This window comes from Bombyx mori, chromosome 11 (assembly GCF_030269925.1).
Source record: "Bombyx mori chromosome 11, ASM3026992v2".
In the NCBI taxonomy this organism is placed as follows: Eukaryota; Metazoa; Arthropoda; class Insecta; order Lepidoptera; family Bombycidae; genus Bombyx; species Bombyx mori.
In genome coordinates, this window is record NC_085117.1 from 10,830,976 (window position 1) to 10,849,440 (window position 18,465).

General features: G+C 34.2%; 2 protein-coding genes and 1 long non-coding RNA gene across 5 annotated transcripts; 2 read left to right on the top strand and 1 right to left on the bottom strand.

The window, feature by feature from the left end:
- The first annotated feature begins 544 nt into the window (after nucleotides 1-544).
- Nucleotides 545-3,962, top strand: LOC101747140 (uncharacterized). Its single transcript, XM_004931488.5, has 2 exons — nucleotides 545-1,148; nucleotides 3,823-3,962. The coding sequence occupies exons 1-2, from the start codon at nucleotides 729-731 to the stop codon at nucleotides 3,907-3,909; spliced, it is 507 nt and encodes a 168-aa protein (XP_004931545.2). The 5' UTR covers nucleotides 545-728; the 3' UTR covers nucleotides 3,910-3,962.
- On the bottom strand, nucleotides 3,054-17,565 carry LOC101747005 (BTB/POZ domain-containing protein 6-B). 3 transcript variants are annotated; one of them, XM_004931487.5, is made up of 2 exons: nucleotides 17,141-17,565; nucleotides 3,054-5,708 (listed from the first exon to the last, which is right to left on the bottom strand). In XM_004931487.5, the coding sequence occupies exon 2, from the start codon at nucleotides 5,681-5,683 to the stop codon at nucleotides 4,466-4,468; it is 1,218 nt and encodes a 405-aa protein (XP_004931544.1). In that variant the 5' UTR covers nucleotides 5,684-5,708; nucleotides 17,141-17,565; the 3' UTR covers nucleotides 3,054-4,465. The 3 variants fall into 3 exon arrangements, with proteins under 3 accessions (XP_004931544.1, XP_021207193.1, XP_021207194.1); XM_021351518.3 differs by lacking the exon at nucleotides 17,141-17,565 and adding an exon at nucleotides 12,343-12,500; XM_021351519.3 differs by lacking the exon at nucleotides 17,141-17,565 and adding an exon at nucleotides 8,828-8,973.
- On the top strand, nucleotides 12,112-15,051 carry LOC134199690 (uncharacterized). Its single transcript, XR_009974291.1, has 2 exons — nucleotides 12,112-12,227; nucleotides 14,269-15,051. It is a non-coding gene; the product is annotated as an uncharacterized LOC134199690 (long non-coding RNA).
- Nucleotides 17,566-18,465: the final 900 nt, after the last annotated feature.

Genomic DNA, 18,465 nt, shown 5'->3' on the forward strand with positions numbered 1-18,465 from the left:
AGGCAACTATGTCTCAGTTAAAAGCTTAAATTAGATCATGATGATAAATCAAAAAGGTTTTTAATCGAAACTAAATCTTATGAAACTTATTTTCCTGAATTCTCGTGTGAATCCAAGCCATGTCCAGAAATATTTGATCTCCAACTCATCAGATTAATAAATTTAAATGAGTTTAAATGTTATAGCATTCCACTGAAACAAAAATAGTAAAAAATCTGTTAATAAAGAAGTGTAAGTGAAAGACAAAAACAAAATTCTCAAAACTAAAATAATGGAACTTAGCGCCATCTATCAATACGATAATGCTCTATTGTATCTCTTAGGCCTACATTTTGTAAAGCAACAACAGCGAAACCTTGTATAGGTTAACGTCATTTTCACTAGATGTCACGTATATAAAAAAAAAGAAACGCGTTTTTTGAAATATTTTTTTATTTACCGGCTGCTATAAAATAATAGACATTATTTTACTGTGAATAAAAAATAACAATTATTACACAATTATGAAGAGCGCAAAAATTAGTGACAGATTCTCATAAATCAACATGTTTAGATGATTGGAATAAACTATAATCATAGAGGGTAATGTCAGAATGCCAAAAAAAATCTGAATTATTTTAGACTAAATTTTGTTACTTTATAAAAAAATATGTCAAGATGATTTCTTTATAATTCACACATTTAATTTAAATAAAATAAGTTTTTTAACGTGAAGTTATTATCTAAACATGTCTCAGGTATTCCATAAGGCCTGCTATACATCCCGTATTCAGAAATGTCGGACACTATCGACCAATACGGATCACAACAAACAAAATACTGACGAAGATACATACGACAGAAAAATCGAAGAACTTAAGCTAGAAGTTTCGGAAAAAATCGACAAAGAAATTGATAGAGCGAAAACATCTCGACAATCGATTTTAGAAAAATTCAACAAAATCGATTCCAAAATCGACTCAATGCTCGAAATACAAGACAAGGTTACGGCTCTTCGCAAAGATTTGCACACAGCCGAATATACCCTTTCTGAACTAACAGCTAAGATCGCAAAAATAGAATTAGCATCGAGTAGCAGCGACGGTTTCAGTCTGCATTCAAAGAATATGTCTTTCAGGTCAAAAGAACCGATCTTTGAAGAACTGGAGGTATTTTCGAAAAATTAAAGAATTAAAGATAATTAGTTTACTGCAATGCTTATGTACATAACTTTATATTTTTTATAGATGTTTCATATTTAGTATTTGTTATTAATATTGTTTTATTAGAACCTAACTAAACCCTACCACGGTTTGCTGTGAATTTGTCTTATACATTTATCTACTTGGATCGAATTATATTCACAATTTTTAGGCTTTTCATGTCTTTGCGTGGAACTTTTTTTGACTAATAAATGCCTATGGCTTAACATCAGAACATATCTATAATTGAAAATTCCTACCTAATTGATTTCCAGCTTCCAGCTTCGGAAATTAGTCGACCTATTGAGACAAAAAACAACAAATAGTGTTTTTGTTAAAAGTCGTGTAACGTATACTTAGTACTTTCGTATGCATTTAGTAAATAGTTTTTTAATTTAACATCACAAACAGACAATTTGTTAGACGATGTATAGATGACGATTTTATTTGCTTAGAAGGCCTGCCAACCCCAGTCAAATCGGAACCAGTAGTTCGATAGCCGATAACTTGGAGAAGCTGATGGTAGTTGGTCAGGTTGACGGGAGAAGATCATGCGGACGCTCACCTATCCGCTGGTCTGATCTGGTTAAGACGCTCACCGGCCTGCCAATAACCGAGGCTATAAAGACCGCCGAGGACAGGAAGACGAGAGGAAGCATTGTGCATCGAGTGGTCCACATTTTAGATTAGACACGACCTTCAGTAATGAAGAGACCGACTCAGAAGAAGTTCGATAGACACTACACCTTGAATGAAAAGCCAACTCGAAACAAGCTCTAATTGCCTGATCTCTGACTAATAACAGATTTTCGGACAGCAATTTTTCTGTTGTGAGTTACAACAGGATTTTTTTATGTGTAAATTTGAACTTTCACTATGTTTTTTTCAAAAATTTACTCAACCTGGTTCAGACCCCGGGCGGAGATCAATGTGCTTAGTGCGAGTTTTTAACGTTCTCGATAGCGTAAAAGTTAACTTAAATTTGTATGCAGTTTGAACAGCGCCCCTAACGTCAAACGTGGGCAAACGTTCCAACTTCATACAAACTTGAGTTAACTTTTACGCTATCGAGAATGTTAAGAAACTCGTACTAAGCACACCGACGTCGGCTGAAGAGAGTGCAAGGGGAGTCGTTTGGTGTCTAGGGCCTTAAAACATCCTTAGGCTCGCGGTCCGCTCCCATCATCTGCGGACCACTAAGATCTACATACCCAGTAATCCCCCTAGGCGCGGAAACCTCATATAAGGGTCAGCCCTAAAAAACCTTAAAAGTCGAAATCATTATATAGGTACAGTGCGCTCGTTCAAATCTCATAAAAAAAATTTTTTTCTCAGTAAATACGTATCTAATAAGACATGTTTACGAAAGATTTTTCTTCCCCCTGTCTATTCGCTGATAGCCAAAGAGGCTATTCCAGCTACGCCCGGACGGGACGCGCGCGACTTCTTATGTCTTACCTTCTACTATCATTTCCACTATCACTTCTGTTAGAGTCTAGCAGCTCTACTGGGATCAGGCATAGGGACTTTGGTAACTGTACTACTCGTACTGATCGATGAGTTTAACGTGCAACCTAGGCCATAGACACAAATCTATTGAGGTTCTGGCCGGGTCTTCTCAGCGGATCGCGATTTCGATCCGGTAACAGATGCATTCGCGAAGTAGCTATCTTTGAACCGTCTAAAGCAGCTGTTAGAAAATCCCAGTTTTCTTGGCTTATCCCATGCTCGACAACTGGTCCTGGCCAAGTTATAAAAGGCCTAATGATCACCAGGTTTCCATCCCTTTCCATCCCAAAAAAGGTAGATTTACAGGTCGTTGATAGCTTGTATAATAGTATAAGATTATGGGCGAAAAATAAAAACGAAAACTTTTGAACATCATAATAATATATTTGGTTTAAAATCAGATAATGATTATTCTTTATTAAATCAGCTCACAGCTAAACATCAATTCAATTCGTCAAAATACACAATTATTTAATTCAATTACCATTATATTTTAATGTTAACTAAGAAACAAATCTATTACACATCCAGATATAATTACGACAAAAAGAGATTAACATTAAGTAATTTCACAACATAAAAAGCTTTATAAAGACCAAACACAGGTTATATCCAATTTGAAATGGAGAGAATACTTTTAACGTTTTAATTCACATTAAATGGAAACACGAAAACTATGTTAGGCTTTTTTTTAACGCATTTTAATATGGCACATTCAAAATGAGACTTTTACTATTGAGAGTTCGACAGGCTAATTTTGAACCTTTGAAGCTTACTCGTTTGGAGTTTGTCTCCGCACTTTTTATAATTCATTAGTTATTAGCATTGAATACACTACATCTAACTAGAATCTAACATACATCGAGAAAATGTACTTGAAAAAAACGACTAGTAATTCATTGATTTATAAATGTAAAATTAAACTTAATGGAAGGAACCGCATTAACTACAACAAGCAACAAATTAGAGATATCGTAAAAATTACACAATAAAAATTATCATATAAATGCAACAAAGTATCGTCTAAAACTAAATTGAACTAACATTCAGATCCTAGAGAACCGCAATTCCAAATAAATGCAAATTGTCAAACAATTTGATATGTGAATTATTTTAAAAATTTAATTTTCAGTATCACAACATCCAGACAAGAAAATATCTAAGACACGAACAGCTTCGCTACTATATAAACACCAAGATAACTAACAAAGCTGGATGATTAAATACCAGCGCTCCAACAATGGGCCAAAAACAATCATTTACCGACTTTTTTTTCAACCTATTCAACGCGAAATTAACTAGACCTTTCAATAATAATTATAGATAGCATAATAAGTTCATAATGTAAAAGATAACAATTGTTCTATAAATATTCCAAACATAAAATAATACTAATTGCGTCATAATAAAAATCGTCAAAATCGAAGTGTATTTTTTCTTCTATTTTATATAAAATACATTATATTAAACGATTTTATTTTCCTTTGCACTTCTATAAAATTCACTTACCTAAACAAATTACATATCTTATTGACCCATTTCATACAAACTATTCTTATTCACAATAACTACTACAGTATACGTTAAAGATCCATTAAAATAATCTCAAACAAACTACACTCGCCATGTAGAAGTCTGAGAATAAATAGTTTTTATGGAAAAAATATTTTAGTTGGCCTTTGGAAGTATATTTCGTGACATACTTCAAAAATGCATTTTGTGGATTTTGTTAGATATTATTCGTCGCCTTACACGTAAGACGGCGAAGCCTTATTTCAGTCGAACAAGCAAATGAAAGCCCTCAGTAGTCCTTCTCCGAAGCTAGCGCAACATCCGCACTTTGTTGTTTTATCATCTTGATCAAAGCTGGGTTGCTTGGGTCTCTTCGGGCGGCGCACGCAAAGCTTACTGGGAACTTCTTCAATTTCGGGCTTAGACCGCGGACTAAGATGTACCGGTAGAGCAGCAAGCTCAGTGGGGCGAGGACGGGCCCACCGCTTCAACATATTCTCTTGCTCCGCCCCGACTGGTACAGGAGCTGAAAGCTTACGTGCACGGGCAATCACCAAAGCTCTCTCCATGGGTTCCAAAAGTTCTAGTGCTAGAGCTCGGTCCAGTTCTTCGCCCGAGAGGAGTAGGTAACGTGGACAATATCCCAGTTCCCCGAGAGCGGCCCGTTTATTGGCCGAAGTCAATTCTCTTTTAGTCCGCTTGCATGCTGCAGTGCTCCACCTGGCCAGAGCTTCAGCCAATATCAGCTCACTCGAAACACGGAGCGTGTTCCGTTTCACGATGAGTGCTAAATCTTCGTAAGTCAATTCTTCCAGACGCTCATCTGATAGTGCTGCGTCGGCGTTATCATCGAGTACAAGTAGAGCGTTATGAGCCAGAGAGTCGCACCAGCGAGAGCATTGTGACAGTAGCCGAGCTGCGAGGTCGTTGGTCAGCGCTGTGAGGGGAGGTGCTGACGCGGCTCCCGGTAGCCGAGCGCACAAATAGCGTAGATCTCTTAAAACTTCCAAGGCGGCTCCCGCGTCTAGCATCTCGTCAAGTCGCCGAGCGCAACGTTCGGCTAAATGAGGACACAAGAACTTATGTGCAGCATCGAGCGTACAGCGGGCTGTAGCGACCGAGTTCAGCTGTGTGGGCTCGCAATACTGATAACGCAACAACTGTTCGAACCCTCTCCGGTCCACGTAGTCGACGACGATGATGTCACTCTTGACGGAGAGGAGAGAAGCAAAGACTGGGCTAGTGGCGGCAAGCACGCGGCGGTGTCCGGGATAACGCCAGGTGTCCCCGTTGATTCCGGCCACGAACACAATGTCACTCCGTTTTTCATCATCATACAGGCGCGCGCTCTCATCATCAGCGCCTGTCTCTGCAACGGGACTTTCGATTTGTCCATCGATCCCATAACTCTCGGCACTCTCGCAATGAATGTCGATCTCGTCTTCCGAATCGGTACGTGCGGGGTTTGTCACTATCGTCATCTTGTCTGTTTATAAATTTCACTACCTGAAACAAATAAAATAGAAATATTTATTACATTTACAGTGCATTTATTTATAAATCAAAATGTGCGACTTGCCAGTCCCTTCCTATAACAATAAAATTACTCAAAGCTACTACAACAACAAAAACCGTTATTGATATTTATTTACGCTTTATTTCCTAGTGACCATTACATACTAACCAGATCTCTTAGCACAGCTATGCAGGCTATGTACGAGAACCATATAAAGCATCATTATTATGTCTATTGGCATTACGAAGTGTTAAATAGGCCACCAAGGGCAGTCACCTACAATACGACTACAATTACAATGCTTCAACACAATATTCAAATCAAATAGCACAATACATTTAATAACCTTATCAATACTTTAATAATACAATGGCCAAGGAAATTAAGTGAATTTTTTTAGGGTTTCTCGATTGACTTTAATATGCATTCATTTGTTTGTTCGTGCATTTATTATTGCTATAGCCTAACTTTGACTGTTTGAAAATTTTCAGAAACTTATTTTGGCTATAGAACATTTTCTTTCGAATTTTCCAAAAGTAAAAAATCTATACATATAAAAATGAATTGCTGTTCGTTAGTCTCGCTAAAACTCGAGAACGGCACGACCGATTTGGCTAATTTTTGTCTTGAATTATTTGTAGAAGTCCAGAGAAGGTTTAAAAAATATTAACAATTTTGTTTTTCCTTTGACGTATCCCGCGTTGAACGGATTTCTTTGGTTTGTTTTAAGTTTGTTTTATACAAATGTTTAGGTCTTTTATTTATCGATTGAGGTACTACGAAGACTGCCGGGTCAGCTAGTCTTAAATAAAAAATGCATCCAAAATATCGGCTTAATAATGTTTCATGCAATAATCATTTTAATTTAAAAAAAAGACTGCTAATATATATATTTTTAACTCTATTTAAAATCCTATTGGCATGTAAGCTTAATATCTATTTCATTATTCAAACATAATTCAATATGCTTCTAATTAATTCGTTCGTAGAGCATGCCGCGTACATGTCACACACTTCTCCAATGTTGAAATTTATTAAATGACTTTTATTTAGTTTCGTAGTAGGTATTAATAGTATTATTGCAAAATAGAGAAGTGCAATTTTGGATTTATTTGTAATGTGATTTAGGGCCGATCTCTAGTACTTGTATTTTTTTTTATGATTAAATCTTAACTTTTTTTATTGATTTAAAGCCATAAGTTCATTTATTTTTGTTCACTGACTAGTCATGTGCCGTTTTAATAATGGAAACTCGTTTGGTTTTCGTTTACCTATCCCTAATCCTAATCCCTAACTATAATACGATAGGATCGAATCGTAACGTCAGTTTCCCAAATATATACAGAAATATAATTATAAAACACGAAATGGAAAACAAAGAACATGATCACAATTGAACGTAATGGATATTCGCGAAACACATACTAATTGTTGCTTGCGTATATCAACAGACGGCGCATGCGCATGCGTCACTCAATGCATTCCCTCTTGAGTGTAAACAAAAATAATCCTGAAGCATGCCTGCGCTTGGGCTGTTTCACGGTACTGTAAACGCTTCGTTTAAACAAACGTATAGGTAATGGCTCAGACTATTAATGCTTTGTTCGAGAATAAGACCGTGATATACATTCAAAACGTCCAGTTATATTTAATTTACGCAACACCCAATTGAATCTAGACATAACGATAACGAAACGCTTTTAAATTAAACTCGATGAAAAGTATTAATTTAAATAAAAACAAGGACGAGCATGTTAAAGATGAAGTTAGGTATACTGCAGATTTAAATTCATATTATTTTATCTAAAAAAGAGTTAAATGTGAGCTTGTACAAAAAGAAGGTTGACATTTAATACAAGGATGATCTTAAGGATTTTACTTGAGAACATTTTATATTTAGTGTCTGATCTCGGAGAATTTATTGGCATATTTTTACATTTTTTTCTCACTCTGTATTAAAATTTTGATTACGGAAGTCGAACGATGCTCGGAATTAAGAATTCCTCATGAATTTACAGCCTTTTTACGACGCATGTAGGTGACGAAATGGGATTTCATTGATCTACGCATTAAATAAGATTTGCATGATCGTGTTAAAACATATATGTACCTATATTATTTTAAAATTTAAAATTTTATTGAAATATTACAAAATCTAAAGATGACAAAGTGACAACATTTCATTCACGATTTGTAGAACTCACACACAAAATCATCGTTATTTTTTCATAATTTCAAATGTAAATTCAGTGCTGCTCTACAGCATTCTGCTATGCGTTGACATGGTTAATAACAATAATCACTGATATCGAGCGAATATTCATTTTAGCGAACTAAAGGTGTCCCTTAGATTAACTAAAATTTTGCCACAGATTATAATGAATTGTAAAGGAAAACCCGCTGGCATTCCACACAAACGCATACTCCACTTCCTCGCTCTAGCAAACGTCCTATATTTAGATTCTGGTTCATCTATTGCGAAAGCTAATCCATCAAACGATGGCAACCAATTTTATTATCCTGTAGATAAGTCGAACAAATTATTTTTTACAGATTACTTATAGTTTACAGAACAAAAAAATATGACCACGAACTCAGGGCCTACTTAATTTGTGTAATTAAGCAATTACCGAAACCTATAAAAGAAAGAACATGAATTTGGATTTCAAACATTAGATTGAAGTTTCTCCTGATTCTACATCCCAAACTTGTGACTTGCGATGAGACTTGCGATTCATCCGCGTCCGAAATAAATGGGATGGCTCGTGCAATTTGCAAAATGCCTCAGAAAGTTCGCTTCGTATTTAAGAAGAGCGCTTAACACAATTCTTTGTTTCGCTAACTTTAAAAACCAATAGAACAGAAGATACGGTCCGATTACGCCCTTAGGTCTCGTGAAGCGTGGCTCCTACGTTGCTAAACTACAAATTGATGCTGATAACCGAGTGAACGGCAGCCTTGCACGAGCAACAAGGCGTTTTTTAATTAATATATCTCAATCAGGATCCCTTTGATATGGTTTGCAGCTTTCCGCTTTTTAAATAATCACTCTAATAATATTTAAACAAAAAATTAGTATCGCGTTGCGTCGTCCATTAATGCAAATTACCGATAGATACTGGCAGGATGCTAACGATGCACAATTCCAAACTAATATCACAATCTTTAAAAAGAAACAAGTTTAATTCAAATTTTTGAATGACCGTTCGAATTCGTTCTCGGATCGCAAGCTTGACGGAAAGCGAAACTGGAAATGGGAACATGAAAACAACTAACTATCGACAAGAAGAACTCCCCGCTGAACGTCGCCCCGCCCCGTAACATTGATTAATTGCAGCAGAGACGACGCAGCCTCAGTTTAACATAAAATGAAGCCTTAGCCTTCACCATTTCATAAGACTGCACAAATTCTTTTTTGAAGCACACTTAAAAATATTAATGTCATAGTTATAATGGTGGTCGATATGGAAATTAACGAGCCAGGACGAATCGTCACACGCGTAGATACTTATTACATATCAGGGGAATCGCTAGGTCGGCCACTCATCTGTTCATCTGTTCATCAAAATTTGTTTTAAATTATTATCTCACGGCTGTCTTGTTTAAATTCGTTTGCCAAAGTCTAGACTAAAATATCTTGTGCAAAAAGCTTTTCGTTTAAATTCTATGGAAAGATTTAATTGAATAAATGAAATTGTTTTAATTTAATTCAATAATGAAATTAATTATATTCTCATAAAATATTTATTAAAAATTGTTCGTAATATAATAAGTTTCTATTTTGTACTAAAATGACGTAATATTCTAACAGACTCGGTACTTTTAAGAGGAAAACTCACGTATGTATACTGAAGCTCTTTGGAAATAGAAAATAGAGTTGCAACATGCGGAAATGAAAGCGCTGTGAATAGAGACCATTAAAGTTTCAACACTCGAATAATTTTGTAGAATACATTATCAAGATTTTTAAAAGAAATAATAAACTAAATGCATTTTTTCATGAGATAATTTTTCCAATTTAATCGCATTCGCCAATTCGAAAGTCCTAAGTATTGTTGAGAAATTTATGTGTAAACAATGATATATATTCTTTATATTTATACTTTCATTAATTTTAATTAGGATAAGTTTTGTTTACAATTATTAATAACTAAATGTATAACATTTAGGTAGGCGTGTTGGTGTGTAAGCAAATCTTTAAAGCAAACAATTAATTTGTACGTAAATAGAGTCGAAATTTCCGATAAAGGCTTAAAATAAACAGTACACACACGATTTCAAAACAAAATAAAGGTCATTCTTTTTGTAAAGTTTGACATAGGATTATCTTGAATTACGTATCTAAATTGTACGCAAACAGTATGTTCAGTTTTGGCTAACATTTGAACAGCTTGTTACGTGTTTCATAATATAAGCCTTTACATCGTTCTGTAGGTAAAATTAACTTTGGAATTTCGTGCAAATATGATACTGCTGCTTACATATTAAATGAGAAAAAAAAATACAGCAGGACAATACTTTTTGGCGTAGACAACGTAATATTCTTTTTGTCTTTATTAAACACATCAACCGGTTTCAAACTTTTGTGCTCCATTTCAGTTGTCTATGGATTTCAGAATAAACGTTTATCATTATAATCGGCACACTGAGTTTACTTAACATTAACCATAAACAAACAAGGGGCATGGCAATTCTTTCGGTGACTCGTTTTATGACATGCCGACCGGACGGCCCCTTCGAGCCCTACATAGCTGGAATGAGGTCAAGAGTAGCCCGATGCTCCGAAAACGCCACAACTCACGTTGCAATGTTGGGAAATTTGGCAACGTTCAGAACGGTTTCGTATTTTTAAATTTCCATTATAGTTCTACACGTGTTTGTCTTCTTCTAGTACACGGAAATGCAATGATTTTTTTAATTGTTATAACGTTAAAATAATTGTTTACTTTATGACTCGATTAGCTGTTCATAGCCCATCTGGCACTATTCTTTTTTTTTTTATTGAATTGAAGGGTGGACGAGCTCACAGCTCACTTGGTGTTAAGTGGTTACTGGAGCCCATTGACATTTACAACATAAATGCGCCACCCATTTTGAGATATATGTTCTAAGATCTCAGTATAGCTACAACGGCTACCCCACCCTTCAAACCGAAACGCATTACTGCTTTACGGCAGAAATAGGTGGGGTGGTGGTACCTACCCGTGCGGACTCACAAGAGATCCTACCACCAGTATTCTTGGGATAACGCCTGATAGCTTTTATGAAGTAATAGGCAGAGTGATGGTGCCAGCAATTAGAACATTAAGTGATGCCAGATTATTCAATTTAATTACGAATAAAGTCAACACAAACATTAAGTATGTTCTTATCAAAAATATTGTAATGGTAGAAAAACTCCAAACCGCAAGCGTAGGAGCCGTTCTGGCTATATCAGTGTTCAATGTACTACAATGAACTGGAATAAAATTTATTTATCACAATGTGTCACTTCGTTTAGTCACTTCTTTGTCCAAAGAACGGTCATTAGAAATTCGCATCATGAAAATCAAGATGTTCCGTTTTACATCAGTTCTGAGCGTTTTTTCCGCGTATGGGTGTAAAAAAAACCATAAAAATGGAAGGTCAAATCTCTCGGCAGCAACTAGACGATAAACATCAATGAACCGAATTGATTCACACCATAATAATACATTTTAACGCAACTCTTGACTCTTGACTCATCAAACTGAACGTTACGTTGCCAATTTAAGAAGTAACTCTGAACAATATCTTGAGTACCAAAATATTATATTTTATTTTAAAACAAGTGAATTTCTATGCTTTTCATTTCTAGAGTTTTCTACATAGTTCCATAAACTTAGATTTTTGTCTTCTATTACCGCATTACAATAAAATATTGCAAAATATGTTAAAGTATGTTGATTTCCCTTTTTAATTACTTATGCCTTAAATGCGAAAAAAGCATGACACGTGGAATCGAACGCTATTTTCAATTTCATTGTTACGTTTATGATAAAATCGTGCTCTTTCAAGTTCAAATATTAATTTCCTTATTATAGTGAGCTGCATACACCATTAATTTGTTACTTATTACTTAATAAAATTTTTGTGTAGTCAAACAATTCATTAAACTTTATAGATTTTTATATTTTTCTATAGTTCGAATAAGAATAGTTTTCTAATACACGGCGCTTATCTCAATATTTCAATTATGCGGCTTCTAATTTACTTTCGTGGTCAGAATATGTCTATACAAAGAAGGCAATAAAGAATTTTCGAACGTGTAGAGAAGAAAAGTTTTTTATATATTTTTAAATATTTTTACTCGGTATTTCACTTTTAAGATTTAATCTCTAATTTATTTTATAACAGGTCTTCAGTCGTCCATAAACTATGAGAAGTTTTTTGCTTTATTTTATTGTTTATTGTTTTGACGTTATATTTAAAAGGTTGAAAATTATAAGATTAAAATAAATGTTTTAATCCAACCCACAACACAAAATACGGTAAGCTACGAAAAACGACCTAAAAAGATCGATATATTTTCTGTTATCCATTCTAACGTATATAATATATAACGTAACATAATATATGATAATATATTATCGTATTAAAACTTACTCGGTTTGTAGCAGAAAGGCTTTAGTTGACAGCGAGTATTGCAGCAAGGTTTCTCCATACCAGTTACATACAGACTGACGGGAATGCGATGCGGTATCCTTTTAATATAGATCTGTCTGCTATTGTATATTATTCATCACATTCCCGTTTAAAAGCAGGGAAAATTTTACGAATGGAATTTATAACACTTTTGAATGCAGAGTAAACTTTTCCATGATAGGTTCCCATTAAGTTCATTGCGTTTACCGCTTTACAAATTTATATACGGTACACGACAATCAAAGTTTCTTAATACAGATCCGTATGTATTTGTCTTAAGGTTGAATTTGAAAGGATTATTGGTTATTAGCGGCAAAACCGTAGCCAAATCATCAGTACAGTCACCGCGCTTAGGAGGTTTAACATGAATGACGACACCATACCTACACTTAATTATTAGTTCCGAGTTAAAAGTTACGTCTTTATTTTTCAACTGAATAACTCATTATTGTTCAATAAATCATACGCTACTGTTAAAATAAAAAAACATGTTTCAATTTGATTAGAAAAACACAGTACCGTTAGTTTCATAACTGTAACTACACTTTAAAATCTACATAAGGTCTGCTGGATAAAAGCTAACTCAAATTAGATAAAACCTCCCTTTCATACAAACTGATGATAGTCTAAAATTTGTATGTTTTTTAGTATACAATAAAAACATAGGTATCTTTGGCTTTTTTGCTAATTAAACGCAGAATGTCTCAACCAATTCGGATGTCCTTTGAATGGTAGACAAACTTAACTTGCGTGAGACGCTACTTATAAGATGTGGATTTTTACATGTACCTTTCATGATCTATAAAATATTAAATTATGAATTGTATATGTAATTGAATTGTAATTGTATATTCGGGATAGTATTTCGGGCTTAGTACGTTAAAATCGCCTGAGAAAACAAAACAAAACAAGGAGTTAACAACAATCAAATGAGTACTGCCTGTTTGTACGTGCAGTTTCATTTAATGTAATTTTGTAGCGCCTCTTTTCCCTGTTCCTTAATTAAAATAACTAACTAAACCGCAAAGCCTGTTATTATAATATGCCAAGACTTTTTTAAACGTTGTTTGTTAAAACTTTTTTAAAACGTAAGCACACAGGGGAACACAGCTATACTGTATATATTTTGAAATATATTGTTTTTTATTTTTGATTGCTTCGATGGTTGGACGAGCTCACAGCCCACCTGGTGTTAAGTGGTTACTGGAGCCCATAGACATCCACAACGTAAATGCGCTGCCCACCTTGAGATATAAGTTCTAAGGTCTCACGTATAGTTACAACGGCTGCCCCACCCTTCAAACCGAAACGCATTACTGCTTCACGGTAGAAATAGGCCGGGTGGTGGTACCTACCCGCGCGGACTCACAAGAGGTCCTATCACTAGTAATTACGCAAATTATAATTTTGCGGGTTTCATTTTTATTACACGATGTTATTCCTTCACCGTGGAAATCAATCGTGAACATTTGTTGAGTACGTATTTCATTAGAAAAATTGGTACCCGCTTGAGATTCGAACACGATTCGACGTCTTATCCGTTAGGCCACGACGACTTCAGAATTTACTATATAATCTCTAAATTCATGAACTTAACCTAATAATATTAACATTGCTTAATCGGAATGATCAAAATCAAAAACTACTACTAGAGTTATCGAAAACTATTACTATAACCTAAAGTTTCTAGATACAAGAAAATTTACAATTCATATTAATTGATCAAGGCACGATTTCACAATTCTCCTAAAAATTTCTAAGATCTATTGAGCTGCAGATTAACATTAAGGTAATGCGATATTGATAGCAATGGTATATTATATAACCAAATAATATTAACGAGAAATGTTTATTTCATTGTTGCTAAAATAATAAATTGATTCGCAGAATTATGAATGCCAGATGAAGGCCAGAGGTGAAACAAAATTCTAAGATTACTTTCGGAAGTGTGCCAAAAACTACTTAAAAATTTTACAACACAAGATTATTTTCTTCTTTGAAATTAAGACTTCTTATCTGTAATATACCTACCAAAATTCATTAATAAAAACTTTCAATATCTTTCTTAATTTAAAAGAGATTTATAATATTGTTACGCAACTTGGTATGCTATTCGATGCTTGATTTTATCTAACACTGCTGAAAATGCAGTCCTAAACAACAACACAAAGATTTATAATTAAACCCTTTCCTAAGATCAGTGCCACGATTATCAATTTCCTATCTGCTAAGCTAATTAAAAACAAATGAAAATAATTCGAGTATTTATATACAGTTCAAATATTTTAGGAACGAAATTACCCCAGAGCCGAATGGTTACCAAAATAAAAAGTAAGAAATGTAATACAGTAGTATTCATATCTGCAAATCTGCAAATCTGTTTTACAAGTAATTCTTAGATTTCTTTTATCATCAGTTTATAGAAAAAATACAATTAAAACAATTATACTTTCGCATTTTGTAATTAATTGATGTAATGTGATGCAAACTTGTTACTATTTTATTGTATGCTGATGTAATGTAATGCAAACTCAACACGATGTGAAATAAAAAGGAGAATTAAACCGTTTTAAGTACAAAATCGTGTACGTAACACAATGTTTCAAGGCAAACAAAGTGTTAAACAAAATCACGAAATGCATTAATAATTAAACACACTATTTCATAAAAGATGTTTTTTTCATTGTAGTAACAATGGGGTACCATTATATTATTCTTTCATAGAATTCACTGAACAACATTACTGTATTAACATAAGAATAAACCTATCAGGCGTTCCATTTATTCACTAAAGAACTCAATGTTCGAAAATATATTTTCTATTCACGTTTAAATCCCTTATCATATTTCTTCATTAAACTAAGACAACTTTGAAACGCAAAATGTAAAAATTCCTGAGATATTGACAGCCAACTGAACATGTGCTTTTATGATAAGCTATAAGCCGGTAGGTATGTTATAAAACAATTCTCGAAATAGCGACGCGACCCGATAACCCTCTTATCAAGGCAGCCGCAAACTACATACCTGATCGTCATGACCAATCCATATAACGTCACCATCGTTTTAAGCACGTCATTTAGGATTCCTTCCGGTCTACTATCGGTGACCGAACCATTCTAAGGCTTTCAAAGCTTTTGCTAGCGCAGATGTTAGCAAACTCTCATAAGTTAAGCCCCGTGAGCGCGCCTACACGATCGGTGAAACAAGCATAACCCCACGAGGAAAATAAAATTCCGCTATCCTTTATTAACGTGCGCCGCAGTTTTAGCAGTTTCGTTCGTTACTTAGCTCGAAAATAAGTATTGAAATAAATGAATGCATTATTTAATGTTCACATACAAATTATCGCTTATCCGATTCAGATTTAAATTTATTAGTTTGATGGGTGGACGAGCTCACAACCCACCGGTGATCCAAGCCCCTAGACATCAACAACGTAAATCTCGCCACCCACCTTGAGACATGAGGTCTAAATCTCAGTTTTATAGTACATCGGTTACCCCACCCTTTGAAACAAAACGCATTATTGTTTCACGACAACAATAGACAGAGTGCTAGTACACACCCGTGTTGGCTCATGATACGACCCTTAAGTATCTAATAAAAAAGCTGAAGTTGTATCTAATGAGAAATAAGTAAATAAATAAGTTAGATATTAAATTAACAAAACGTAGTATAAACGCCTCTAGGTACATGACGAAATTACACAAAAAGTAGCCATTATTAAGCACGTCAGTCTAGTACTCGTATAATAACGAAAAGTGTTGTATTTTATATTCTACTAGCTGACCCGGCAGACTTCGTAATGCCTCAATCGATAAATAAAAAACCTAAGCTTTTGTATAAAATAAACTTAAAACAAACAAAAGGAATCAAAAAAAATCAAAGGAAAAAACAAAAATTTTATTTTCATTTAATTCCGAGCATTTTCATATTTATCTACCTTTTAAACCTTCCTTGGACTTCCACAAATAATTCAAGACCAAAATTAGCCAAATCGGTCCAGCCGTTCTCGAGTTTTAGCGAGACTAACGAACAGCAATACATTTTTATATATAGAGATAAAAAAATATAAATATGACACATTTAAAAATCTGCGACATTTAAGTAAGTACTCGAAATTTATTAATTTATGAAATTAATTAAAAGGCTATTGAGTAGCACAAGTTATTTGTATCGTTCATAATTTTCTTTATAATTCATTAACTGTAATTAATTCGGTAAAAATATTCAAAATTTACCACCTTTAGCGTTATATTAAATAAATAATATGATTCTCAACTTTACGTCAAGACCAGTGAGTGAGCAGCAAAATTCAATTCCATTTGGGATTGATGTTAGAGGTTAGAAGATTATGGATCATAAGTTTTAAATTGCATGTTGAATGATATTATCTTACTACCATCAACTCACGGTAAGTAGCCCGCACTCTGTTTTAACAAATGAGTATTTTAAATAAGTTGGCCATAGCCTGCAAAACATAATAGATATCAGCATTACATACATATTTATGTATGTATATGGTAAATATTCAAGTAATTAAGTATGTAGACTACATTAAAACTACAAAATAGAAATCGACAGTAGTAGATAGTAGCTACTGGTTATTTGTTAAATAAATTAAATGATATTGAAAAACAAAACAGTGATACAAATAAATTGTGTTGTGTTGAACACCAAGTGAACTTCATTTCACTTCAGCATCTGAAAATTAAAAAAATAAATAAAGGTACGTAACAACATAAACAATACATACCTGTTGTGAGATTGCAACCAGTTAAGTACCCCTTCACATCTGACCCCGGAAAAAAATATATCACAGATCAACTTCTTAACAGTTAATACACTTCGATGCGAAAACTTTTTCGATGGTAACAAATTATTCTTATGTCTTTGTTTGTACACTGCCTATGAGTGTTGTTGTGTGTATGATGGATGTCGTATTGAAGATGGAGTGGGCACGGGATGCGCGCGCCGCCCGCCCTGCGCGGCCTCGCCCGGGAGACAGGTCCGATCACCGAGTGCGCACGGTTAAACAGCTCCGCTAATATTAGTGAACAGATTTTCGCAAGCCGGAGACTCGTGAGGAGGTCGGCCGACGGACGACTGCCGCTTGGCAACGATACTACGTAGACACCTTAAAGGTATCGCGCATGCGTCGCTACTAAGCAACGGAACTTACCCCGTAACCAAGGCAATATTGACTGAAACTTCAGCTGAACATACCTATAATATTATCTGAAGTAAAAGGTGCCTGTACATTGCATTTCAGCATATCTAAGTTGATTTATTTACCCGTGTAGACCCAAGTGAAGAATGTACGCGTTTTATATAAGTTTTCACTATTCTGAACATTGTTTTTTATGAAACAAATATTTTCTCAACTAAAATAGCTGTTCAGTTGTTTTATTAAATATTTCTATTTCTTTTTTAATTTATTAGCTCTAGATCAGTGATTATCTTTCAGCACCCTGTATTTTTTATACACCCTTAAAACTTAATAACAACAATTTCTTTACTTTAATTAATTTAGTTATATAAGTCGTTACTGATGTTTAAACTCACATTCTAAACTAGAAATTTTTACCAGTGAGAGCAAATAAAACCTAACTTTATAATATTAATAAAATAGAAATTAAAAGAAAAAAATATACATATTATGTAATCTGTTTTCGTTTTTATACTAATATAATGAGATGAATGAATTTGATGATATTTAATAAGTTTGTTGATATCAGGTTCGATTTTACTCAAAAACAATGTACGTCGCCGCGTTTGGTAACTTGCAGATTATTTCTATTTTTAGTAAGCAACGTTTTCACAGCGCTAAATCCACGTTCACACAAATATGACGATGGGAATGCTAACAAAAATCGTTCAACGATAGACCACAATCCAGGGTACAACTGTGGAATTGACTTTTGTAGCCAAAATTGTTGGTAGCAATTTTTTTTTTTTTTTTCTCTTTCGTTGTCAGTTCTGTAAGTTCTTCTTCCATCTGGGGTGATACTGCTATGTTAACATTTGAAAAAGGATCTAACACCCAGTCTGGTATTTCCAATTTCAAAATGTTTTAATTTT

Excerpts from the sequence above, each read along its gene's own strand:
- LOC101747140 (XM_004931488.5), top strand. The coding sequence starts at position 729 with ATGTCTCAGGTATTCCATAAGGCCTGCTATACATCCCGTATTCAGAAA. Across the intron at positions 1,149-3,822 it reads CGATCTTTGAAGAACTGGAG|TATCACAACATCCAGACAAG; the intron begins GTATTTTCGAAA and ends TTTAATTTTCAG.
- LOC101747005 (XM_004931487.5), bottom strand. The coding sequence starts at position 5,683 with ATGACGATAGTGACAAACCCCGCACGTACCGATTCGGAAGACGAGATC.